This window comes from Parasteatoda tepidariorum, chromosome 1, assembly GCF_043381705.1.
Source record: "Parasteatoda tepidariorum isolate YZ-2023 chromosome 1, CAS_Ptep_4.0, whole genome shotgun sequence".
Taxonomy (NCBI): domain Eukaryota; kingdom Metazoa; phylum Arthropoda; class Arachnida; order Araneae; family Theridiidae; genus Parasteatoda; species Parasteatoda tepidariorum.
Window position 1 is genome coordinate 8,728,454 of NC_092204.1, and position 27,847 is coordinate 8,756,300.

The 27,847-nt window shown below is 29.8% G+C and overlaps 1 protein-coding gene across 1 annotated transcript; it reads left to right on the forward strand.

Annotated features, from left to right (window-relative positions):
* Nucleotides 1-276: 276 nt before the first annotated feature.
* Nucleotides 277-27,622, forward strand: LOC107440186 (cysteine dioxygenase type 1). The gene is made up of 5 exons (XM_016053039.4): nt 277-635; nt 17,710-17,827; nt 20,633-20,756; nt 22,782-22,951; nt 27,474-27,622. Exons 1-5 carry the CDS (start codon nt 409-411, stop codon nt 27,519-27,521), a joined length of 687 nt encoding a protein of 228 aa, XP_015908525.1. The 5' UTR covers nt 277-408; the 3' UTR covers nt 27,522-27,622.
* The last annotated feature ends 225 nt before the right edge of the window (nt 27,623-27,847 follow it).

Consider the following 27,847-nt stretch of genomic DNA (forward strand, 5'->3'; position numbering starts at 1 on the left):
TAGAAAATACACCAACTGAAACTTTTCATGTGTAAGTAAAAACAAGTTGTATACAAATAACAAATTTAGGCTAGTAAGTTTAATCTGATAAAAATCATTAATAAGATTTTCCCAAGATTTTTGTTTTTCCTAGAAAATTGACCGATATTTTTTTTATTTAAAGTAAATATTGCTATTTTATGTTATCTCTTTAAACACATGTTCCCTACGTTCATTCAATTACGAGGGGGAAAAAAGGGATTTTTATCTATCGTCTGCATCGGTGTCCGAAAGCGGGGAGAAAAAATTCCTTCGTGTTATTCGAACCCAAGATATCGTTTGGTTTGCTTGTGTCTGTCTGTTCAGCGATCATTTTTTAATTATCGTTTTCTTGTTTTGCGATTTTTCTGATTTCCTTTTTCTTTCGATATGGCTGAAATTGATTATCGTTATTGCTTTGGAGCGCAGGACGATGTCATTGTCCAGAAAAGGATGCTGACCGTACCAAAAATTGACAATTTGAACGATTTAATTCGAGAGTTGCGGTTGGCATTCGCTACGGATCATGTCAATATTGAAAGAGTTCAAGATCTGATGTCTGCATACAAGTCGAATCCGAGGGATTGGATCAAGTTTGCCAAGTTCGATAGATATCGGTAAGAATTTTTAATTTATTTCTATTTTGAATTTAATATTGATTTTAGATAACTAGGAGACTCTGCTCACCAACCCCTGATTGTTTATCGTTTGTCCTTTTTCTGAAAAGTCATTTTTTTTTCAAATAAGAAGATTTTGTTAATAAAACACACGATATTTATAATTTAAGTACGAGAATAATTTGCAAATTTATGTTAATCGTAACAAACGAATGGTTAACTATATTTAAAAAATAAGCAACTGCACTTGATAAAATATTTTTAAGGAGAAATATATGAGAAGTAATTTTACTCGTTTAAGAGACTTGTATCATTATAACAGAACAAATAAGAAAACAGATTTTATCTCCTATGAGTTATTATTATTATTATTTTGTATTTTTAAAAATTATTATTATTTTGTATTTATCATTATAAATGTAAAGATTTATATGTGGCAACATCTTCTGTCTCCCTCTTTTTTTCTTCCTTTTTTTTTCAACAGACGGCATCAACTAAAACACTATATTATAATAGTTAAATAAATTTTCCTATAACAATAAATAAATATTTATAGCTTAAATTCAGCAAAAATGAGAAAAAATTCCCGAGAAAAGAAATTAAAAATTTCAATAACTTCCATAAAAAATTATGTCTAGTTCTCAAACAAAAATGTCCCTTTCACCACGCCTAATTTCGATTCTGCAGTTACATCTCTGCGAGCTGTATTGCGGCCTGCATGGTATTTTTCACTACAAATTACAAATTTATCTCTTAATTATCAGATGTTAATTATTTTTTATTCCATGGTACTCCCTGTGCATTTTCTAACGCATTTCTAATTTCTAAGTCTTGCAATTATTCTTCCCCCCCCCCCCAAAAAAAAGAAACTGTATTGTAAATTAAAACATTCGTGGCTCCATCTATCACGATTTTTTGTTAATATAGAGAGATTATTGTTTTAAAAGCAATTTGAAAACGAATAACAGTGAATTCATAAAGCGGATCACTCGTCCGTGTTTTGGGTGTTCAACTTATTGTTGAATTTTGTTTTGTTGCGCAAAAAATTTACGACCTAAAAATTTGAAATTATTAAGATGCAAAAAATTTACAACCTAGAAATTTGTAATTATGAAAGTGTGCAGAAACTTACGCCCTAGAAATTTGTAATTATGAAGGTGTGCAGAAAATTTACGACCTACAAATTTGCAATTATGATGGTGTTCAGAAAAATGTACAGAGAGTAAGATGGAATAAAAAATAATATTCGATAATTAGTTCGGAAATTTTTAACTGTTTAACTTGACATAAAAAATACCACACGGCCAGCCAGCAGTCTGCAGGAATTTAACTACAGAGTTAAAATTCGACATGAGGAAAGAACCATTTAAGTTTGAGAACTTATCGCTAATTTAATTTCGAAATTCTAATTGGTTCGAAAGTCTTTGAAAATTTATGCACTTTTCCGTCATTTTTTGTTTCCCCCCTTCTTTTTTTGAGTGTTTTTAAGTTTTTTTGCTTCAAATAATGACTATTTATTATTTTCCCTTCTCCAGATTTTTAATAATACATTTTGTAAGCTCGCGCTCTGAAAGATGTCGATCAAAAGTTGCAAAATAAATAAATAAATAAAAAGGAGAGAAAAATTACATTTCTCCAGTTATTTTTAAAAAATACAAAAAATGTAATGTATTATTTTATAAAGACCGTTCTCCATTTGAATTGCAATGAATCTCGGTAGCGAGTGAAAATATTTCTAATTTGTTTCTTCTTATTGAGTCACACGATCAATAAGAAGAAATAAATTAGATTAAATTTCTTTTTCTAGTATAGATGATTTTTTTTTTTCATCTTAGGTAATCGTCCCTTTTATTACGATTAACACAAAAAAATGTTGTTACCTGAAGGTACAATAATTGTCCATCAAAAGTAGCAAAATAAATAAATAAAAAGGAGAGAAAGATTACATTTTGTCAGTTATTTAAAAAAAAATGTTATAAAAAGCAATAAGGACCGTTCTCTATTTGAATTGCAATGACTATCGGCAGCGACTGAAAATACTTCTGATTTATTTCTTCTTCCTGAGTCACATGATCAATAAGAAGAAATAAATTAGATTAAATTTCTTTTTCTAGTAAAGATGATTATTTTTTATCTTTAGGTAATCGTAAATTTGGCTACGATTACTTATTAAAAAAATGTTGTTACATAAAGCTACAATAATTGTACATTTTGTAAACAAAATGTTTTGTGTTTTTGAGGTAATCGTCCCTTTTATTACGATTAACACATTAAAAATTTTGTTACATTAGGTACAATAATTGTCCATCAAAAGTAGCAACATAAATAAATAAATAAGTAAAAAGGAGACAAAGATTTAATTTCGCCAGTTATTTTTAAAAAATACAATACATGTTATAAAAAGCAATAAGGATCGTTCTCTATTTGAATTGCAATGAGTCTCGGCAGCGACTGAAAATACTTCTGATTTATTTCTTCTTACTGAATCACACGATCAATAAGAAGAAACAAATTAGATTAAATTTCTTAGATTAAATTTCTTTTTCTAGTAAAGATGATTATTTTTTATCTTTAGGTAATCGTAAATTTGGCTACGATTACTTGTTAAAAAAATGTTGTTACATAAAGCTGCAATAATTGTACATTTTGTAAACAAAATGTTTTGTGTTTTTGAGGATAGTATTGACGCTTAAGAAAAGAAAAGAAAAATAAATGAATGAGAAGCAACTACGGGGTTGGTGGGCTCTGCGAGCAGAGAGTGGTTCCTCCTAGTTATTTAAAAAATATTAGTGTTTTTAGTGTGAATAAAATTTTATTTTTAGTTTTGAAAAGTTGTTTATTGTTGTATAGTCTGGTAACAAATACAGTGATATTTTTTCAAGTTAAACACCTATGTAAGTTGAACTCCTTTACCAAAAAACGAAATTTCCCCCATATAATACAAGCAAACAGACCAAAACTTTTGTAACCTGACAGCCTGCCTATCTTGTATGTTGATGGCTGAAATAAGCTAGGAGCGTTGTTAGTTAGTCTAATTCTTTCATTACTTAACTAGAAAAAAATTGAGATAATTTTCTGTGCTATTATTTTAGATGTTAAAATTTCACTCAATGGCTGAAATAGTATAAATTAACTTAGACCCCTTTGTGACTATAATATTGACTGTATGCGTAAAATATTAGGTAATTTTGGAACAGTACAGTAAGTTTTGTTAAGTATATAAAAATAAACATAATTTTTTTTTTAATTGCATATAATACTAATTATGTTTTCTAACTACGTGTGAGTTCTTGAGAACTGTTATTTTAAGAAATTATTTTTCTCTGTAATAAAAATAAACTATGCATAGCTGCAGTTTAAGGTCTTAAACTTACTGTTACATTTTATTTTTCTTAACAAAAAGACTTCGAAACTTGAAATTACAAATGTGTCTACCAAACGGTACAGGGAGTACGGTGGAAAGAAATCATTAATCCTCGATAAGTAGTTCAAGGATTATTAACTGGTAAACTTGTAGTAAAAACTACCATTCGGACAGCTCAACAGACCATAGGAATGCAACTACAGGGCTAATGTGTTGAAAGAACCCATTTTATTCACGAACTTAACATAGGTGTTTTTCGTAATTCCAATTAGTTCGAAAGTTAAGGCATTTTTATGCGTTTTTTGTTTTGCGAATATTTTCTCACATTTTTGATTTACGTTACATTTTTCTTTGCTGCACAAAACCTATAAGATTTGAAAACTTGAAATTTTGAAGGTTTATAGAAAGGAGTATGACAGAGTAAAAAAATTAAGATGCTATTATTATTTCGAGAATTATAAAATTTGTAGTAAAAAATAACATGCTGGCCGATCTATTGCCTGCTGAAATGCAAATAAAGCGCCGAAATCAGCCGTGGTTAATTGGCCTTTTTTCTATTAGGAATTCAGCGTGAGGTTTGTTCGAAATTCCAATTTGTTTAAAAATTATCGTAATCTTAAGGGCTTTTTTTTATAGCTATTTTTAATTTTTTTCTTTTTGTTTTAAAATTAGTTTTTTTTTCATTGTTATAGAAATATGCATTTATCTGTCCGCTGACTTCGATTTGATACGCTCGCGCTATGTAACAAAAATAAATCAATGTAACAAAATCAAATGTAGCAAAAATATAAATAAATGAATAAATGAAATAAGAGGAAAAAATGAGAAAGAGAGATTAGACATTGCTAGATATAAATTTTAACATTTATATTGAAATGTTAAATTGTTTTTTTATTTTATCGTTTTACCTTTGCTTAATGTGTAAAATTACGTCTAATTTATTATTTCTTCTTTATTATCAAATTTATTACTTTTTATTTCCTCTAATTTATTACTTCTTATTGTGTCGCACATTTTGTATTCCTAAGTAAAATTTTTCAAACACAATCGATTTCTTTTCAAATCGAAGTAACCGTTCATTTTGCTATGATTAACATATTAGCAAAATGTGCGAGCATAAAATTGAAGTAATTATGCATTTTGTAAACAAAATTGACCACGAACAAATACGAATGGGAACTAACAGATAAAAAATAATCACCTTTTTAAAAAAAAAGGCAACAATGGATGAACGTATCGAGCAGTTTGGGGGCGGAGAGTCCAGATATTTTCTGGGATGTTGTACAACTGACAAAATAGCACATTTTTTAATTAATGAGTTTAATATAATATTTACGTAACAAATTATAATTCATTCTTGTAATTAGTCTGTTTTGTTTAGCGTGCGTTTTGCAAAATAAAATGTTTTAAGTCGTTTTAAAGTAATTTAGTTCTATTTATCTTTGTTTTGGTAAAATATAAAAAATACACGAGTAGCAAAATATATACAAGAATAAAAAGACGCAAACAACTATTGAAAGAGAAAAAAAAAGATGACTCATCCCTATTTTATAAATGGGCACTAAATTGAAGCATCGTTAGTGGTCAGGTTTGAATGTTTGGCAAAATTGTTAATGACATTATTTACATGATTTACATTTAGATAATATTTGTATTATAGTTATACATGATGAATCTTCTTTTTTAATATCTGTAAATCTAACAGGAATTATGGTAACAGACAATTTTCCTTAAATAAGGCCACAAAACGTATCATTAAAAAACTAGAAAAAAAAAAAAAAGAAAAGAAAAGAAAAGAAAAAAAAGAGAACAATATAAAAAACATTTTAATGGTATAGAAAGAACATGTATGCTAAATTAATTTTTAAAACTTAATATTCTCTTTAAACTTTTTTTATTTTCTCAATTTCCAAATAACTCCTAATTTTGGAAACGATCCCTATACATAATTCCAGCGGTTCCCAATTATTTTTCTTTTTTTTTGGCTGTGGAACCCTTAATGATCGACTTTTTTTTGGCGGAACTCCGAGTTTTAATGAATAAGTTTCATTAGCAATTGTGAACATATTATTAAAAGACGAAAAATTATTAATTATTTTGAAAAGATGTTATGATTTAGTATTATGGTACTTTTACTTACGTCGCACTAGAGCTGCACAATGAGTTTTTGGCGACGGTCTGAGAAACATCCCTGAGGATGATCGGGAAACAACATACATACGTCACAGCCCGTTTTACAGGAAGGACACATAAACACACCATCCATCCATCTGCAGATCGCAATTTTGTCCTCAACCCTGAAAACGATCAATCTGCGATCCAGTACCTCCAGAGATAATGTTGTAAATTGTATTAATTGTTTCGAAAATATTTTGGGAAGGAATGAAGAACGAAATTTTTTCGTCATGTTGTTTTATGATTATTAGTTTAAAAATTGGGTATTATATTAGGCAGTTTAACTCACAGGTCTGGAGTGGCATTTTGTCTAGTTCTTAATTTGATTTTAAGGCATTGAATGAGCTGAAATATGTTTTTTATTAGAATAAAATCGAAAAAGGAAGAAAATAAATCAGTTATCCGAAAAACACACTTCTTTATTGCTGAATTTGGATATTTTTAGTTGATCCGAAATAATATTGTAGTTTTCTTTTAATATAATCACTATATCCTTTTATAATTTATTCATTATATTGTTATCAGAAAACACTTGTTATTTGAAATTTCTTTCTTCCCAAGCATTTCAATTTCAAAAATTCATTAAAGTAACGGAAATATTAAATAAATAATGGGTTATTAATCGGATATTAATTAAATTACAGATTTGTGAAAATAATTATTGATTTAGAAATTTCACGGAACCCTACGGTTCTGCGGAACACTATTTGAGAACCGCCTTACACATTTTCTTACCCGCATACCTTTATGAAGAAATAATTGAAATGTTTTAGTGTGACATGAATTAAATGCCTGAAGAAACGAAAATCATTCCATTTCTGTTCTAGAAAAATAAAAATTTGTTTTCATAAATGACACTAATTGATATCAATTATTACCATAGGTCAGTTAATGTCAATTGCCATAGTAGGGGAAACATCGCATAAAGAGGGAATAAAAGAGAGAGAAAATTCCCTACGGCATTTTTGAACGACTGTTATTATCGTAATAATAAGTTGATGAGTATAGAATCTTCAGGATGTTCTCTTTTGTTAATCGCTAGGTGAAAAGTTCTTTTTTCATCTTTTACTTTTGCTCGAAAACACATTTCATCATAGTTTAGAATGTTACATCAGACGAAAATGAGAGATTTTTGTAGAGTGTTTATGCTTATATCTAGTTGACGTAGCATTTTATTAGGCGAATTATTTTTGAAATGTTTGATTAAAAAGTAAGGGTTAAATAATGAGGTTGCTATGATTTGAATTTGCGACATATTTGTGGAATATCTGATTAAAAAATGAGGAAAAAAGTATGCAGTTACTATGATTTGAATTAGCGAACTATATTTGAAATGTCTGATTAAAAAATGAGGAAAAAAGTATGCAGTTACTATGATTTGAATTAGCGAACTATATTTGAAATGTTTGATTAAAAAATGAGGAAAAAGTATGCCGTTACTATGATTTGAATTAGCGAATTATATTTGAAACGTCTGATTAAAAAAAAGAGGGTAAAAGAATGTGGTTGCCATGGTCTGAATCTGCGAATTATTTTTTAAATGTTTGATTAAAAAGTAAGGATAAAATAAATAATGCGGTTGAATTTGCGAATTATTTTTGGAATATTGGAACGAAAAATAAGGGTAAGGGAATGCCGTTGCTATGTTTTGAATTTGAGAATTAATTTTACAATGTTTGATTGAAACGTAAAGATAAAAGGATGCATTTTCTATGATTTGAGTTCGCAAATTATTTTTGAAATATTGGATTTAACTAAGATAAAGGAATGCGGCTGCTGTGATTTGAATATGCGAATTATTTTTGGATTGTTTGATTGAAAAGTAAAATAAGGCGGTTGCTATGATTTGAATATGAGAATCATTTTTAGAATGTGTGATTTAAAAATAAGTTTAAAGAAAACAGCTGATATGATTTGAATTTGAGAATTCTTTTTGTAATGCTTGATTGAAAAATAAGGGTTAAAAATGTGATTGCTGTGATGAATTTAATCACTTGATTAATGTTTTGTTTAATTAATTTTAATCGATTAAATTAATTCAGTTTTGTTTAATTAATTTTAATTGATTAAATTAATTCTGTTTTGTTTAATTAATTTTAATTGATTAAATTAATTATTTTTTTTAATTAATTAACATTTTAATTAATGTCTTATACTTCAATTACTTTTTAATTAATTAAATAAAAATAAATTTTTAATTATTTAAAATTTTTTATTATTGTGAATGTTAAAATTAATTATGAAACAAAAAAATTATTAAAAGTAATTTTTTTCTTTTATACTTTTTTAAAAATGTAAATAAACAATTATTTTTCATTTTGTTTTGATATCAGAAATGTATTTTATATACTATGTTTAATACATAGTGAAGGGAATGGCTGTATTAATTATCGGTATTATACATGACATGAGTAAACAAGCCAAAAAAGGGTATCAATTTAAATTACTGTTCATTTTAAATTCGAATTTTGCGTATGAGAATGTTATTTTAGTTTAAAAAAAAACACACTTTACATGTGCTAACTAGTGACATGTGCTAACTACCTTTGATTTAAGTTCGCTGTTCATTCGCTTGTTCATTATTTGATGTTCATTCGCTTCAAAAATCTACTAATTGGAAATAACAGTTGACAGGTATCAAACGCTCAGAAATCGGCGCACATTTTCAAGACCTGCCAGACGTGAATGAAAAGAAGCAAAAGTGATTTGAAATATAAACCGAATGAAGTTTTTAATTAATGTACTAATAGTTCAGTCAAGAGGGTGGTGAGACGTTTGATTCCCTCAATGTAACTTTTACCTTTTGCATATTTTTGCAACTAAATACGTAATTCAAGACATTTGAATTTTGTTATAAAACTCATTTTCCTTAAAGTTATTTCATGCAGAAGTGGTTTTGACTATTATCAGTTATTTTAATAATTAACAGAAAAAAACTTGACCGGCATACAAACCATTATTTGACTCAATCTTGGAAAAACTTTCTAACTGAAATCTTAAAAATATTTGAGATTTCAAAAAAATAAAGCATCATTAACTATCTTATTTACTTAACTATTTCCTTAAAAAAAAAGTAATTTAATTATTAAGTAAGCAAACTTGATACATCTTTTTCTGTCATTGTGAAAAAATTAGTCGGGTATTTAAAGGCAAAACTTAAATGAAATCGGTTAAATATTTACCACGAAATTAAACATTGAAAATGATGGAGTTCTTTTTTTTTCCCCAGCAAACTATTCAATCAATTTTATTCTAATTTTGGATTTCTCCAATAGAATACCCAAATTGAATCAAGTATCAAGTACCAAGAGTATCAAGTTTGTTCTCTTAATTATTGTATTTGCATTCAAATAATAATAATAGTAATAAATTCTGTTGCATGGATATTTAACCTAACCTCTCCCTAAATTTTAGGGATCAGATTACGGAAAACATGCTTGCCACCCCCATAATGAGGGTCCAAAATCCTAATCCATCAAGAAATAAATATTCCATCCGATTTTAAAATATCGTCTGCAGTAATTAATAAGCTAGTCTAAAGGTAACCTCTCGAATTATTCATCTTAGTGCATGTAAAGATCTGTTTGTTAGATCAAAAGTTATAAAGATGATTTTTTTTTAATTTTGCTCTCTGAACCTTTAGATTTATAAAAAATTTATAATTTGGTGGCAATGTTTGCAAATTAATATAAAAATAAAAACATCATTTCTACACTCACGGATATGAAAGTTGAATTATTAAATTTTTTAGTGAAACAATGTGTATACAAAACTGTAAGTTGGACAAGAAATTACCCATTTATAGGCCAGAACTCTACTACTTTATAGTTATTTTACCTTTAGTTACAGTTTTATGCAATTATATAAATTGGCACTCTAATGCATGTCTCTATATATATGAATTAAATTTATGGCTTTTTTTTAAAAATTTGATTTCTCAGGAACTATTGACCAATTTCGATCAAATTTGGTATTTTGTCATGCAAAATTACATACATTAAAATGATGTGAAAAATCTTATAACTTGCCATTAAAATTTTTTCGCCCATTATTAAGTAAAATAATCAAAACTAATAAAGATTTACTAAAGCAATTTTTATATTAAATTATAAATTGTTATTGCGCAAACAAATTTTATAATTGCACTCTAAATTTTTTTAAATTCACTTTTCGAGGTAATGAGAAATATGCAAAAAATTAAATTAACATATAGGGGCTGAACTTTAAATCGCTCTCGTGACCTAACTATGGGGACCCTATATTCCAGATTACGGCTACATCCTATATTTGAGCCGTGATGGCACAGTGGATAGAGCGCTCACCTTCCAATGAGGTGAACTGGGGTTCGATCCCGGCGAAGGCTGGTCGATACCAATTCCGCATCCGGCTTGCACCGACCACAGTGCTGACGTAAAATAGCCTCAGTGGTAGACGGATCATGGGTTAGAGTCTCTTTGCCGTCAGGCTAACCGTGGAAGGTTCTCGTGGTCTTCCTCTCCATGCAATGCAAATGCGGGTTAGTTCCATAAAAAAGTCTTCCACGAAGGCGAATTTTTCCCAATACTTGATCCAGTTCTTTTGTCTTCTGGATTGCGTTTAAAATTACAAGGCTACGGAGTTGAACATTAGTAGTCGTAAACCACAAAAATATTTAGTCGGCTGTTCAACGACGGGTAACAGTTAACAAATACCTCCTATGATTGTGGGCCAGAAATCCAAAAAGATGTGTTTATTCAGAGAAAGTACGTTTTTGTTTCAGATTTCGTATCTTAAATTATTGTCTGCTCTAATTAATTACCGTATTTGAGGTCATCCTCTCTTACCATTAAGATTGATTCCTAAAACGTGAAGATCCGATCATTAGATCAAAAGTTATTCAGGGTGGTCCGTTTCCTTTTTGACGCACTGTGCGCTTGCTGTTAAAAGTCAACATCCACCTTAAATCAATTCACCACTAGGGAAGGGTTATGAGAAAAAAATCACTTCTTTTTGCTTGTAATTATTACGTATAGATACATTTTTATTTTATTTTAATAACTTTTGTAAATCTTTTTATTCTATTATCTACCTTACAATAATAGAAAATATATGAAATACCTATACATTGTTGAGTCAGTATACTTCAAATAACTCATCTATACAGGCTCTGATGTCACGAGCAATTGAAATTTAATGTTCATATAATTTAATATCTTGGTTAACAGGTGTATCGTAACTCTTTCTATAGTGGATATATGTGTGTTTTAGAATACAGCTGGCATTCAAACATCTGTTTTAACAGTATATTATGATTGTAAAAACGGTTATAAAAACGCTATAATATAGTTGTAAAACTTCAACCTATACAGAGCTAAACTCACTTATAAGCATGCTGAAAACGATAACGTTATTAATTGTAAATATTGTAAACATACATTCAGATTTTTTTTTTTACCAAACCATCAGAATACGATAAGATGCAAAATAAATTATTAAATATAATTGTTGGAAATATCCATTTTGACAAAATTAATTGAAGATTTGCTGGACAAAAAATACTGGACTAAGTTACAATTATTACATTCTGCATAAATTACATTTTAGGAGTTTCCTATTCGGTTTCTAATAACGTCAAACTATCAATCTATTTAATCGCATTTAATGGCGATTAGGGGAACAAAAATTATTTAAAATTTTGAGATTCTTTTAAACTTTCATTTTTTGCATAAAGTATGCGTATTCGAAATAATATAATTATAAAAATATATATGAATAATATAATATTTTCAACTTTATCGAAAAAATAGAAACAAAATTTTTAAATTATTGAATAGAACATTGGTGGAAAATTCTTTGTATATTCTATAATATTTAATAAACTGCTTAATAACAACTAGCCTTAATAAAAAAAAGTGTTTTTTTGCAAGTGCATTAACATGTATCTTTTACCTACTGAAAGCAAAAGACACTTTTATAAAATTTATTTCCAACTAGCGCAAAAATTTTGGACAAAATTTTTAAATTTGAGTTTATTATAAATTTAAAATCCCTGTAATCTTAGTTTTCTAAAAATACTTTACTTTTGTTTGTACTCCAGTGATTTACTAAGTTATAGCTGTTGTTGTGGAAGGTGATTACAGTGGATAAACTAGTGATTTGAAGTCTTTAAATACGTTTATCTCAAATTTAGATTTTTTTTCACATTTCACACCACCTTAAACACAATATCTAATGTTGTTTTTAAAATAACTGTCTACAATTTCTTATGAGTCTTTATGATTATAGTACGTATGTTTTGAACTACAGACAAAGAGTTAAAAAGTAGAATTTAATTTTTTATGCGTGTTTGTCGCTAAGACAAGTGCGAAAATTTTTAAAAATTTTCCAAATACATTGATCCCTAACTAAGTACTATATACGCTTGGTTTTAAGATTATAGTTCAAAACATATTTGATAGCCTTCTAAATAAATCCTCAAAGGATTTTTTGTTTTAGGAGTTGGAAATTTTTTTCCAGTGTTCAGCATATATGCAAAAAATTCAATATTTTTTACCTAAAAATGACCATTTTAAGAATAAAAATAAAATAATAATAATTTTTTTGCTAGTTTATAAGTTTTTACACATAATAAAACAAATAAACTGGGTTTTTTTAAAATTTTATATTAATATTTAAGTAAGCTGAAACTAGTCGGATGACTTAAATATTTCGTTGGGTGGGGTGCTATAATGTGGGAGAAACATTTCATGACAAATTCTTTTTCATTTTCATAAATAATTTAATATTGAAAGGGCTGCCAAAAGTGAATTCAGGAAAACATAAAGCAAATCAGATTTTTTTTTCTAAAAATATCAAACTTAAGACAAAATATGGCAGGATAACTCATTCACTGCGTAATTCTCAGTAATCTTGCCATAGGTTTTTGTGAGTTTTGATGTTTCGAAAATTTTGTTTCAGCATTCAAAACTTCCTGATTTACTTTAGGCTCAATTGAACTCACTTTTCCTATACATTTAGTTTTCAAGTACCAATGGATGGAAAATAAAAATTCTGCCCCGGAATAGCGTTCTCTCAATGATATCTTATAAACGGCATAACGAATCGAAAAATTTAAAAGATAAATAAGAAGTGGATACCAAACGGAAAAAAAAAAATCCTGAAATCGAAAGAAAATTTTTTTCCGGTGAAAAATCAAATTGCAGTAAAATGTCCCGGCAGGGTACTTTTTACTGTAAAATCCTTTTTCAGCGTAAAATTTTGCTGAAAAAATCTGATACACTGTAAGTATAAAATTTTAAGGTAAAAATGGATTAAGTGGTTAAAATGTATTTTACTAATGCTGCAAGTAGGGTGCAAGTATTTCCTACAGTAATTTTTTAAAGTGTATTGTTTAATTAGCTTAAACATACTTGTCTGGAAAACATTATGAAATTAAGACAATATAGGTGGGCGACTGAGGGAAATCCATTATATTTAATGGTTCACTAATTCGGAAAATTAGTTTGAAAAACTTAGTTTTATCACAAAATACCATAATACTGCCAATTACCTTAATATTGCTTCAATACAGAAAACTACCATATTACCCGGTAACTATAAAATAAATATGTCAAATAAAAAGTTTAATGACGCAGAATACAGTTATTTAATTTTTATAAAGAGAATATTATAGAGAAAAAAAAGAAAGTTGCCCTGAAATCTCATAAAAAATTATTTTAAGGAATTTTATGAATGTTAAACTATTGTTTATTTCAACATTCTACAAAATAATTGAGACCTATTAGAAGAGCATTACTGGAAGTAATTGGGGTTGTATTTGAATTTTTTAGCCTAAACTCCATATAGATTTCATAAATGCTTATGAATTTTTAGCATTTTAAACTCAAAAATTTCAATGATTGGTTTGCTGTGACAAATGATTGGTTTGCTGTGACATATATTCTGACGAATTATACTAAAAATATGATACATTGTTGTCCTCGACATCTGAAAAAACTATATTAATTGGAATAATTTCCCATTAAAATGTGCTACACAGTCTTCGAGATTTTATAAGCACTCAAAATTTCTGAAAAACGTTTTGCAGCTTATGAAAAACATTTTGGGGAATCTTGCTGAAATTTGGAAATATTCATTTCAAAATTCTGAGAAAATGGTAAACTGTAGGTAATTAACAATTAATTTGAACAGAGCCTTCGAGGGTTTACGCATTGAACGCTCAAAAGCTTTGAAATGTTTTTTCTTACAATATTTTTAAAAAATTTAACAAACCATAATAACTCATAAAAAAAGTGAATAAATGCGTATTATTTTGATGTGAAGTTTGGAATTTCCTCCATTGTGACGCTCTGAAAGGAGAAAAAAAGAACTTGCCATCGCTAGTCAAAAACTAGTCACCAATCATCGCAAAAAACCTAGTATTTTGTGTGTACAAACTTTAAAAAAAATGTGAATAAAGAAAAATTTTCGTAATAACAGATTTTTATTCTTTTCCGGAGATCATTTTTTCGCGTCACGAGGAAGTAAACCTTGATCAAAAATAAAATTATGTAAATAAGTAAATAAATAAATATAAAATGCTCGCTTTTAGCATTAATTTCCACAAAATGTCTATTCATACTTAACTGATGAAATTTCGCAGCTATTTTGTCATGTTTCGTAACGTACTTTTTTCAAGAGAGGAACATTAATGTCTCAATATTCCTTCAGATAGCGCTGCAAGTATTGTTACATTTTAGCGCGTAGACTCTTTATTGTACCTAAGCATTACTTGTATAACTGTAGATTCAGTAGATTTCATCGGCACTCTCACTTTATTCGAATCAATTCTGGATTGTTTTTATAAAATTCTAAATTATTTCTATACAAATCAGAATTATTCTGTTACAATTCTGAATTAATCTGTCACAGAGTTGAATTATTTTGTCACAGCGCTTAATTATTCAGGGACATCTCCGTGTTATTCTGTTGCGCAGTTCTGAATTATTCTGTTACAGCTCTGAATTGTTCTGTGATCATTCTGAATTATTTCGTGATCATTCTGAATCATTCTGTGATCATTCTGAATTATTCTGTGACCATTCTGAATTAATTTTTGGTACAAACAATGCTAAAATAATCTGTTTTAATTCCATTTTTAAATGTTCTGTTACAATTAGATTCTGAAGTATTCGATGGAAATTCTGAATCATTCTGAAACAATTCTGAATTGAAAAAAAAAATAGATAATAACACATTTGTCTGTGTTATGGTCAACTGTTTATTCTAAAACAACGTAGATCGATCTTTAGCATACCAGAAACATGGTCACTTTTCTATTCAGAATTAGTTAGATCGAAACCTTAATCTTCGGTTCAGTTTCCTGCATAGGTTTCGGAAACGAATTTTAGGAAGTTAATAAAATCGGAACTTGCGACTTCGTTTCGATTGATGGTGCCACGTTTAAGTTGTTTACAAAAGATACGAAAACGGAAAGGGTCGTTGACGCAACCCATGACGAGGAAGAGATCACTGAAGTCTTTTTCGAAAATCGCCCGCGAAACAGCCCTTCGGAGGTCATGAGAGGAAAAGTTAAGTACGTCGAAAGTTCGAGAAATAGGTTAGTTTGTAAGGTCAATAATCAATCTAGATCGTTTGTTCCATTCATCAGATAAGGGACATATTATCATAAGAGCTTTTGATTTCGTTTTCTTCAAAATGTCGAGAGATACATGGTTTCATTTGATGCTGAAATTGCGACTCGACTATATGGGCAATATATCACTATATAAATATATCACTACATAAATCACTATATATTTAGAACGAGATAATAACTTCTAATATGCTAATATGTTTGTTAATATAATATGTTTGCTAATAACTATTCTATAACAATCTTTTAATAATAATAAAAATTTAATAAACTTAATTTTCTTGATTTTTTTAAAATAAATAATATTTTTCATAATTTTTTTTCTCCTTTTTTTAAATCCATAATAGCTCAATAGTAAAATAGAATTTGTAGTTTGCTATGCTTAGGAAACCAGTTATTATTTCTTACTATATTTTAAAATTATTTATTAAGTTCGTTAGTCAATAGTATTACTGGAAAAAAACTGAATAATTATATTTTCAAAATAATTATCATTTGCAGTAACAATATAACGCAGTTTAACAGATTTGCGAACATACACTTCAGTTGGCTGAATAGACAGCAAAAAACCTTATTTTATAGTTATGACAGTTCTTAGGGCCATCTGTCGGGAAACTTTCTTACTAATCATGAAACTTTACGAGAATCAATAAGCTATTGCATCAAGCAAACAATCACAAAGTTTTTTATTTATTTTTATGTATTTTTTTCCATTGAGTTTTAGAATTTTTGGCATGAAAAGTCACATCATCAATTTAGCTATGCTCAGTGGATTTAGCTTAATACATTTTAGTTATAAAGTTGGGGTTCCGCCAAAAAAAGGATGATGATTTAGGGTTCCGTAAGCGAAAATAATTGGAAACCGCTGCCTTTAAAGCATAGCATAAGAGTCAAATATTCGGTTAAATTTAATGTTCAGTTTAGTATTTTTTACTACATATGTGGTAATAGAGCTATAACTGTGAAAACTAGAATTTCTGGTAAACCATTACCATATGAACAGAACCAAATGAATGGTTTAAATCTCGTTTATTTTGGATTTATTAATAAGAATTTTGCTAACAGCGACACATAAAAGTTAAAGAGCTGCAGATAAAATTCTGAATTCAGAGTCACCGCAGCATAACAAATTTAACTCAGTTTCTTTTAAAAAAAAATAACAATGGCGGAACTCTCTAGTATTGATACTAAAGAGGAACCACTCTACCTTTAAGAATGTGTATAAAATTTATATGAGCTTGCCTTCTCCTTATGCTGCTGCCATCTAGTGACAATAATGAAAATAAAATTTTTCGATTATTCCTTTCAAGAATAAAATGTATTGACAAAACTCGCGTTCTTTGTTATTCACGGAGTTCATTAAAATAATTTTACGTAGTCATAAAAATTAATAGTTAGTCATAAAAATTCATTTAGAGGAAGGGGGGAAGGGATACCCACTTTATAAAAAAAAAGAAAATTTAACAATATAGCAAATCGATAACTGATTTCAATGAGTTAAAAATTTTATGGAACTATTAACATTAGTAACTGGTGCCGCCATCTAGTGATGCTAATAAAAAGTAAATTTTAATCACTCACTTACATTACAAAAAGCAGAACTTATTCTGGTATTTTTAGAAAATGGCTGCTTTTTGAAAATATAAATCTAAGAGTATTCTGCTCAAATATTATTTACTTGCAATTTAAATGAATAAATTAAGCAGTTCGAGTCTTTAATTGCTATGTTAATAGTGGGAAAATGTCGCAAAAATTATTGTGTCGCTAGTAGTAGAAGGCGAAAAGGCCCAGATGAGTATAAATGGCTCATAACATATTTTAGCTATTTTGGTTAGAATAGTTTATCTTCTATAATATGTCTCTTATTAATACTTAACTTTAATTCATTAACTTGTACTTATTCTTAATACTTTCTTTTTCAGTTATACTCGCAACTTGGTGGATGAAGGTAATGGAAAGTACAATTTAATGCTGCTTGCCTGGGCTGAAGGACAGGGAAGCAGCATACACGATCATGCTGACAGCCATTGCTTCATGAAAGTAAATAATGCCAAAATATTTCTTCCTTTCTCCATGCCTTATCTCAAAACTTGGCAGATTATTTTCTCTTAAAATACGTTGTAGCATATTATTTTAAGATTCGTTGTAATGACGTCACAGTATTCTTAGTTTAGTTAATTTTAAGAGTTGACTTGAAAAAAAATTTCTGTGGCAATCTATAAGAACAACTTTATTGCTCTTCTTTTTGTTATTCTAGCTTTTGAAAAATTAAAATCCTTAAAATTGTTTGGCCGTTTAAAAAAAAATTAATTATTATTCCTATAAACAATGATTATTTCTGTTCATGTGAAATAATAACAAATCNGGTAAGTTTCATAAAATTCCATGTGTAATTTCTTGAGTTATCGCGATTTTTGTGAATTTTCCTTAATTTATGATAACCAGTGTAGATTACTACGCATTATAATTATTTTTTATAATGCTCGAAAATGAAAGAAGAAAATCCGAAATGTAAAAATGTTAAAAAAAAAATGTGTTAAAATTAGGTTTACTTATCTAACAGTTAAAAAAAAATTTAAGAAGAAAATAGCCTAATTAATTTGTTGTAAGCTTTTTAGTGTTAAATAATTGGTAAAAATATCAATCAAATCAAAACTCAGTGCTGCCATCTGGGAAAGAAACATTTTAGGAATAATAAAATAATAGTAAAATAAACAGAAAATTTAAGTAACAAAATCCATAATAGGAAAAGAGATTCACTAAATTCACTAAGGAATAGTATTCAAATTGTAAAATCATAAAAAAAATTTCATTAGGTATATATGCAGGGTTTTACATGCAAATACTAGGAATAAATAATTTTGCTGCATTCCTTCTTATAGTGGGCGACTAATTTATAAATAAGAGGATTCATGGCCGGATGGAGAGCCGTTTATAGAATTTTTCCTTCATTCATATTAATATATAAGTTTATCATTTTAAAAGCCCTAATAAAATAATGTCTCGAACTTTACCTTGAGCAAAACAAGTTTAGCAACCGATGACTGAAAAGTAAATCATTTCCGCAACATCTCATTGTGGGTCAAGGAGATCATTGAAGATAACGCTCAAAGATATAGTGATCAACGGCATGATCGCGGCAATGGGGTCATCATTGATCACCCAAGTCAAAATTTTAGATGGTTTTCCATTAATGGACCAACATAATCTTGATGGTAACCATTAATAATTGCATCATGAACTACTATATTTTTTGATGGTAACCAACATAAGTAACCATCTCCTCAATGTAGGAATTCGGACTGATTTATGATGGTCCAACATAAGAATAGAAACTTGCTTTGATGGTTTGTTCATGTTGAACCATCAGAAATTTCCATTATAGCTTCTTAGAAATCAAATTTTTGGTCGATCATGAACCACCATCACCCTGATGTAGGAATTCAGACTGATTTATGATAGGCCAACGTAAAAAAAACCCAAATTGTTTTGATGGTATATTCCTGCTGAACCAACAAGAATTATTATTAAGCCATCATGGGTATGCATTATTGTACCATTGTGGGCCATCACGAATTTCCACCATAGTACCTTAGAAATCAAATGTTGGAACGATCATGAACAACCATCATCCCAATGTAGGAAGTTGGAACTGATTTATGATGGTTCATCATAAAAAAAACAACAAATTGTTTCGATGGAAACAAGAATTCCCATTAAACCATCGTGTAAATATATAGTTGGAACCATCAGGAATCTTCACGGATCATCATGGAATTGTTGATTCATGAGAGTCAAATTTCCCTCGATGGTTTACCATCATAGTATTAAAGTAGCATTTTCCATCATGGAATGATGAAAGTTTGTTGGCATATCAAAAACCATGAACACATAATTGAAAATGGTGGATGATGGTGAATATCAAATGATGTTTTACCATCATGAATCGCACTGAAACCAACATAAACCATCAAAATTTTTTGATGGGCTATCAGGAATTTTATCTTGGGCACTGCCCGTCTTTATTAAACACACAATCTGATACCCACTGATGAGAAGCTGGGGAGGGAGTCTATAGTATGGCTTTCAGGAGAACTCCTCTAGACACCCGTCTCGNGAATTGTTGATTCATGAGAGTCAAATTTCCCTCGATGGTTTACCATCACACTATTAAAGTAGCATTTTCCATCATGGAATGATGGAAGTTTGTTGGCATATCAAAAACCATGAACACATAATGGAAAATGTTGGATGATGGTGAATATCAAATGATGTTTTACCATCATGAATCGTACTGAAACCAACATAAGCCATCAAAATTTTTTGATGGGTATAGTGCTGCTTTCAGGAGAACTCCTCTAGAGACCCGTCTCGCGTCGTGGCGGTTACCAAGGTTACGAGGAAAGGTCACTTCTAACAGGGGTGTGGAGTGAATAGTTTTGTCTTAATCTTAGCGTAGATCGTCGTGAGTAAACCAATCGACACCTTCTTTCCTCCATTTCACTCCCATTAGAAATGTGCCCTCGCTTGTTACCATAGCAGCAGACTTCCCCAGACTTTCAGTCTGCAGGAGTTCTCCTCAAAGCCGCACTATAAAGGACTGGGTTGGAGTTCCAGTTTTGTACAATGAGAGTTCAGTGTCATAACCACAGAGACATCGCGACTGCTAAGTAAAGTATTGGAAAATAATTTATTTCTTAAAACTGGATGAATTTGGAATGTTTTAATTCCATAAAATCATGAAAAACATGCATTCAAGTAGTTGAGATAGGTTAATTTTAAACTTAACACTATGTATTTTTGTGTGTGTCAGTTTATAATACTTAATTAAATCATTTTTTCTAGATGTTGGACGGTGAATTGAAGGAAATTCGTTTTGCTTGGCCTTCTGATTCCGATGAAGAAGAGAAGGAGATGGAAAAGATTTCCGAAACTACGTTGAAAACCAACGACGTCAATTATATGAATGGTGGGTTATAACATTCACTTTTTAGGTCTCTGAAAATTTTACACAATTTTCTAAAAATTCTAAAATCTTTATTTTATTTTTAATTCAGATTTTTTTTAAAATCATTTTACTGATATTTTTTGAGTTTTTTTTTTGCCTAGGATAGTAAAAAGTAATAATAATACAGTTTATGTGTCTTAGACTCGTAGAAAATGTTAATGATTTTTATACATACTTTTTTTTTAGTTTTGCTGTTAATGAGTCATGATCTTATAGTCCTGGCATTTTTCCATACATATCTTTGCGATTTCACGAGTCTACCATTTGAAACATAGATATGGAAAGATTCTAGACTCCGCGCAGTAAAACAAATCAAGAATCCAATACTAAAGCGAATGCGTTTTCAACAAAGCATACAAACACACAAAAATGTATTTTTCAAAAAAGATAAAGAAACTGCTGACTTTTCAGAATCATTTTATATTGGGAAAGGGAAAAAAATTAAAAAGAAAAACTATTTCTGTGAGAAAAAAAAAGTAGCGCATTTTTAAGATTTGTAGCGTTCGAAAAATAAAGAGTAGCCCAAAAAGTGAGCGGGTAGCCCAAATTCGATTTTCAGTAGCCGGGACTTATAAAAGTAGCCAAATCCGCTACCTGTAGACTTCTCTGGCCTGTTATGGGAAAAGTAGTACCAAGAAGAAGAAAAAGACTCGAAGCAAATATGAATTTTAAACTGTCCATACTACACATTCCCATCGTTTTTTGATGTATTGCCAACTTTCCAAGATAAACTTTCTAAACAATTTTTTTTAACAACCGTAATGGGTTAGAGAGCACTAGCGAGCAGGGGTTGGAGCCTCCTATTTTTATATATTTTCTTTTTATATCTTTAACTTAATTTAGTGAAAATTAAATTTTTATTGCGTTTTGCTTAAATTGTTCTCGTGCTTGACTGGGGCAAATCTTGCAATTTAAATATAAACTACTTTTCAACTAGCAAAAGTGCACAAATTTCTATTAAGTTTTTGTGTCCAGGACAATGCAAGATTCAATCATTTTCGGAACGCTGAAAACTCACGATGTCATTCCCATTTTATTGCCAAATTTAGTGTATATACAATCAAAATTTAGAACTTTTTTTCCGTGATAAATTAAATCAACTCGAAACTAAAATAAAGAAATTAATAAAATAAAAATATTCAAAATCTATGTCTTTTAGGTAAAAATTCGAAGAAATTTTTTTTTTGTCATCGTTAAACGTACGGTTCATCACTTTCACAACAAAGTTCTTGCGCAAATTAAAACGCTGCAGCGTTTTGTGGTGCTTAGGTGCTACATAAAATATACAAAATATACAAGATATTTGCAAAGTATTTTTGCTCAACTTATAAAATCTTAATGCTTTTTTTAAAAAAAAAAACTGTTATATAATTAAAGCTATCTAGTTAAGGCAAATCTGGAGCCCGTTCTAATTGGCGAATCTCTATGAAATTAGGTCATGGCTGCAATCACTCATGGGCTGCTATAGCAGCAAAACTCAAAAAATCATGTTTTGAAATAAGTGGGTTTAAAGTTTTAATTGCTTAGGAAAATGCATGAGAACTGCTTTAGTTTGCTTAAACGAATATTAATTTCAAGTTGAATTATGAGTTGTGCTAGTATTTCTGCTGAAAAGAATGCGTATTTTCATATTTACACCTGTTCTTAGTCCAAAACGCGTGTTTTTTTGACTAGTGCCACTATTGCAGCCCATAAACGATAGATACATACAAAAAAAAAAATCAAACTTCGATCGTCAGTAGAGAAAAGGAGGGTCATATAGAACAATAATACTGTAGTTTTGAAAGGCAAAATTTTATTTAAGCGCATCTTATGTTCAATGTTCAACTGTTTATCTTACAGATCTTTTTCTCATGGTCCATATAATGTATATATTAAAATTTTCATCGAAATCCAACAATAAGTATATACATTATGTGTGTCTAAACTTTAATTAAAACCTCTCTTAAAAAGACTTTCTCTCTTTGAAATGAATGTTGTTTGCAGATTCGTTGGGATTGCACCGAGTTGAGAATCCGAGTCACTCCCAGACCGCAGTTAGTCTTCACTTGTACTCCCCACCGTTCGAATCAGTACTGCTTTTTGATCAACGCACCGGTCACAAGACTCGAGGAAAAGTCACTTTCTGGAGCAAATATGGAGAGAGGACTCCATTTGTGAGTATTTATCTGTTACATTTTTTTCCTAAATACAGTAGGCAGGGATGGCGAACCAATGGCACGCGTGCCATTATGGCACGCGACACAATATTTTGNAATCGCTTCAAAAAGCCGTTTTTTTTTATTGTTAAACCCAACTAAAAAAAAAGTATTTGGAAATAATCTTAAAAAGAAGAAAAAACGATGAAGTAATACACTAATGATTATTTATAAAATGATGATGAGGTAAACATCTTTCAAAAAAGAAAGAAAAATCCTATGAGGGAAAAAAAAATTTTTGAAAAAATGGCGGGAAAATTTATTGAATTTTGTTCCGGTTTTTTGGTTTTCCGGTTTTCTGTTTTCCGGATAACGGGTTCTGTACTGTATTACCTATACATGGTGAGTAGCATTTTTAAAAATTGCTTAAAGGTGCTTATTTTCGATTTTCGTGATTTAAAAAAGCCCTTAAAGGTGCTTTTTTAATTGAGTGTTTTTAAAAAGTGCTTCATTTCCCTTTTTCGAAAATGATATTTTTTTGTTTACCATGTCGATTTTCGCCACGCATTATGCAAAAGCGTGATTTTCGCATTGTTCTATTCAACGTTTTCACAATTCATTCCAACCGCAATCTATTTCGGCGTACTGTCGGTCGTTAGCGTATGAAAGAGCCAATCATTTTACATGTTTGATAAAATACTTGGGAGTCCGCATGTGAGCCTCCTGAGCTGGGATCGATGAGATTATTGCACTCTCATGTGAATGAAGAATTCGATTCACAATTCACAAGAATTCTATTTTTCCTAAATCTTAATAAAATGTCGTTACAGCGTAAGCACGCTGCGCTGCTCCGTACTGCTCCATTGTAACTAAAAATGTGTTGACGAGATGACGGTAGGACCGTTCTCTTAATCTCACAAATTCTCGCCTAAAACAAAATAAACAATTCACGGAGAGCACCACACTCCAAATGCTCAGTTTATGACATTTAATATGTAAGTTTTTGATGAGCATAAAAAAGACAAAATTCAACTCAGACCTTGATTTTCTCTCAGATTTATAATACCTTGGCCCTAGGACACCTAGGGCATAACTTCTTCAGAGTTTATGACTACGTACCATCAACTAAGTGAACAAAAGCTCTTTTATGTGAATCTTTAAGGAGCGTGACGGAAGCACACATAATACCACATAAACGACTATATGACTTCTATATAATTAACTATATAACTAACATACTATATAAGTTCGGATTTTAAAAAATAAATCCGTGTCCCTACACAGGATGTGATAGACAGTCTGTAATTGGACATAGATGAAGATTCTTCATTACAAAACCGAAACGACCGTACTTTGTTTATGTGCTATTATTTGTGCTGTCCTTAGAAAAAAAAAGTACTATTTGATTATAAAACACATCCTAAAGTTTTATTTTTAAGATTAAGGCAAATCTGAATGCCACTGGCAGAGAATTAAAGCTATGAAAGAAAGATATACACTGATGCGAGAAATTAAGAGAATTTTCAGACTTGATCGATCATCTCTAGCATTACTGTACCGATTTTAATGAAATTCGATATGTATATACAGATACAATACAAATCAAATAACCATTCAACAATTGTAATACACACGCATGATCATGCGTAACATTCGTTGGAGTAGGAAGGTATGAAATTGCCAAAGGACAATTCAGGTAAATTGCCACAGGAAATGATAAACTGCCTTATTTCAAGTATAAAATCCCACTGTAAGACCTGGGTTTTTATTGTATAAGAGGGGACCAAACCCCTTATTAACCCATTTTTTTTTTGGTTTGTTCTGCAACTGCTGTTTCATACCTTCCGACTCCAAGGAGTGTTAAAAACGTGCTCTGGAACTACTGTACCTATTTTAATGAAAGTTTATATGTACATACGTTGATACAATACAAAACAAATAACAATTCAACAATTGTAATACACACGCATAATTATAATACACACGCATAATTGTAATACACACGCATAATAGGGATTATGGTCCCCTCTTACATATACAGGCCTTGCAGTGTGATTTCATACTTGAAATAAGGCAGTTTATCATTTCCTTGGCGATTGTCCAGCGGCAATTTCATACCTTTCGACTCCAACGAGTGTTACGCACGATCATGCGTGTGTATTACAATTGTTGAATGGTTATTTGTTTTGCATTGTATCAATGTATGAACATATCAAACTGTATTAAAATCGGTCCAGTAGTTCTCGAGACAATCGACCAAGTCTGAAAATTCTCTTAATTTCTTACACCAGTGTAGATAAGAGTGACATTAACGCCAGCATTTGAATTCAAGGTGAAAACAGAAAAATCGCAGGCACTGCTAGAACAATATTTAGTCCTACGTATTCAAAAGGCGTCACATGCTGCTTGTTTTTCAATGAAGTGATCTTTGCTTTTTTTGCTATATTTATTTACCCTTTGACTACTGATTGCTTCTTGATTATTGTAATGGACGATCAGAGAATGTTTTTGCATGAACATCCGCTTGAAGATCTCCATTTACTCTTGTCCTTGCTATACAATCGCCACTTAAAATTTTGGCCTTTGAACCTAATACGACTTGTTCATTTGGCGTCATTCAGAGATAAAGGTGCTTTACTTTTATTTTCTTATCTGAGGCGACGACTGATCTTTTTTTCTTCTTCCTTCTCCTCAGACGAAATAGACTGAATGAATTAGTTTATACTTGATGAATTTCAAATGTAAACAAACTAAAATCAGGGGTCTGTCCAGACATTTTGTGAAAGGTCCTGTTTTTGTAAAATTGTGAAAAAACTACTCATAATAGGCATGAAAGTTTTCAGCTTTTACTCTGAATTCTACTTTTTTCAAAGCTTTTAAAGCTCCATACATTTATTAATTTCATAATGCTTGATTGCGTTTATGTAGAATTCAACTTTTTTTGCTAACTGGTACTTTCATCCCTGTCATAATTTGTGAATATAAAATAAGCGTTAAGTCACATTCTTTCAACCAGGGTCCTGCTTTTGTGAATTTGCGCAAATAGGGTCCTGTTATTGATAAAAAACTTTTCAAGAAGTTTTTAAATTGTAAATAGATGCAAGATTCCACTCAACAATTGCTGCTACTTAATTAGAGATGCACCATACAAATATTTGGTATTTAGCCTAAACTGCTCAACACAGAATATTCATTTCGGACGAATAATGGAAACAAAATCACTCACATTTTTAATAATTTCAATTGACATATTTTAAATAACGCAACTTAGTTATGGATCACTTTCAATGTGTTACGCATTAAGTAAATTTAAACAATTCTAAAATTTATAATATTTTAATTAAAAACTTGTCAGAAATTAATTTTTATTTTCGTAATATTCTAATAATTAATTTCATGAATAAATTTAAATTGATCAATTATTTATTTACAAAGAAAAAGAATTACAAAACTATCATTTACTATCAATAAGAATGTGCAGACGATGTTTTTAAAAGTAGAAATATTTTCTTAGAATACTACATTTGGAATTTAAACTTAGGAAATAGGGAAAACTTATTTCGTTTCGAACCTTCTTTCTTCCCCCCCCCCGGGAAGGTTGTATTCGATTAACACATGGGTGAAAGCCCTTATATAGCAAGACGGAAAAGAGAAAAACCTGGTACGTAAAACATTTCATTCCAGCATTTTTTTTCGAAAAAAATGAAATATCTGTAACTATCAAGATTTCTTTTATAATTCTGGCATATATATAAAACTGCTTCTTTTCCAAGATAAAATAGATATTGTTGAAAAATTTAAAAAAAGAATAAGTAAACTCCTCCCCAAAACTAGCTACAAATGAAATGGTTTTACTACCAGCCTTTCCTCTTTTCCGTCTCGCTTTCACCCCTGGATTAACAAAACAATAATGAAGATAAACAAATTTGTAAAGGGTCCGATTAAAAGATAAATTATTTTGTGAAGGGTCCGTTTTTATGAAAAGATATTTTGTGAAGGTATGTGTTAACGGACCCAAATTTCTTGCTGAACTGGTTTCTTGCTGGAATTTCTGGCAAAACTAGTTTCCGCTCTGTTTTTCTAAAAAATTATGTGATTTTTGTGATTATCACAAACATAAATGATTCAGTACGCATGTAATCAGTACTACTATCGTTCGTCGTAAATTGTTTTTCTTAAATTGAAGTCGTAGCTATATAGTGACAAGTTTGCAGCAACTTTTATGAAATCTTGCCTACCACTTTTTCAAAATTTTAATCTACAACAGCTGTAATAAAATTTTTGGTTAAGTTGCCCGCATGTAATGTGTTAAGTAATAAAGATGAAAAAGATGAATTGATATGCTATGGGAAAAGTAGTTACTTATTTAAATCCATACTGCTTTCTCTAAAGAAAATTTATCAGCCGTCCTTCTGATACCTCCCTTCAAAATAGAAACGATTTTCCCTTATTTTTTCATATTGCTAAAAGCATTTTTCCCGTCATCAAATAATGTATACTCAACCCTTTTCTTGAAGTTAATCCTCATATTCATTTTCAGGGTGTTGAATCAGCTAAATTGGATGAAGAAGATTATGAAAATAATTGAAGAGTTTCAGATTGTATATAGTTTCATCACATGCATTGTATTATATGCATGAGTTTTGTTGTTAATGTTTAGTTATCAATAAAGTTATTAATGTTGGATAAGCAATTCATTCATATACTATAATAATAGATTCCTTTAAGTTAAACTTTGTTTTAAAGCTGGAGAATTAAGACTTAGCTGGACTTAAGACTTAGTTATTAATTTGACGATCCAAAGCAGAAACACATTAATTTTCGATTGTTTATAACTGCCATAGGGTTATCTGTCTGAGTTGGACAAAAATGTGATCGATTACATTTTTTTGATTACAGTAATAATTACTTGTA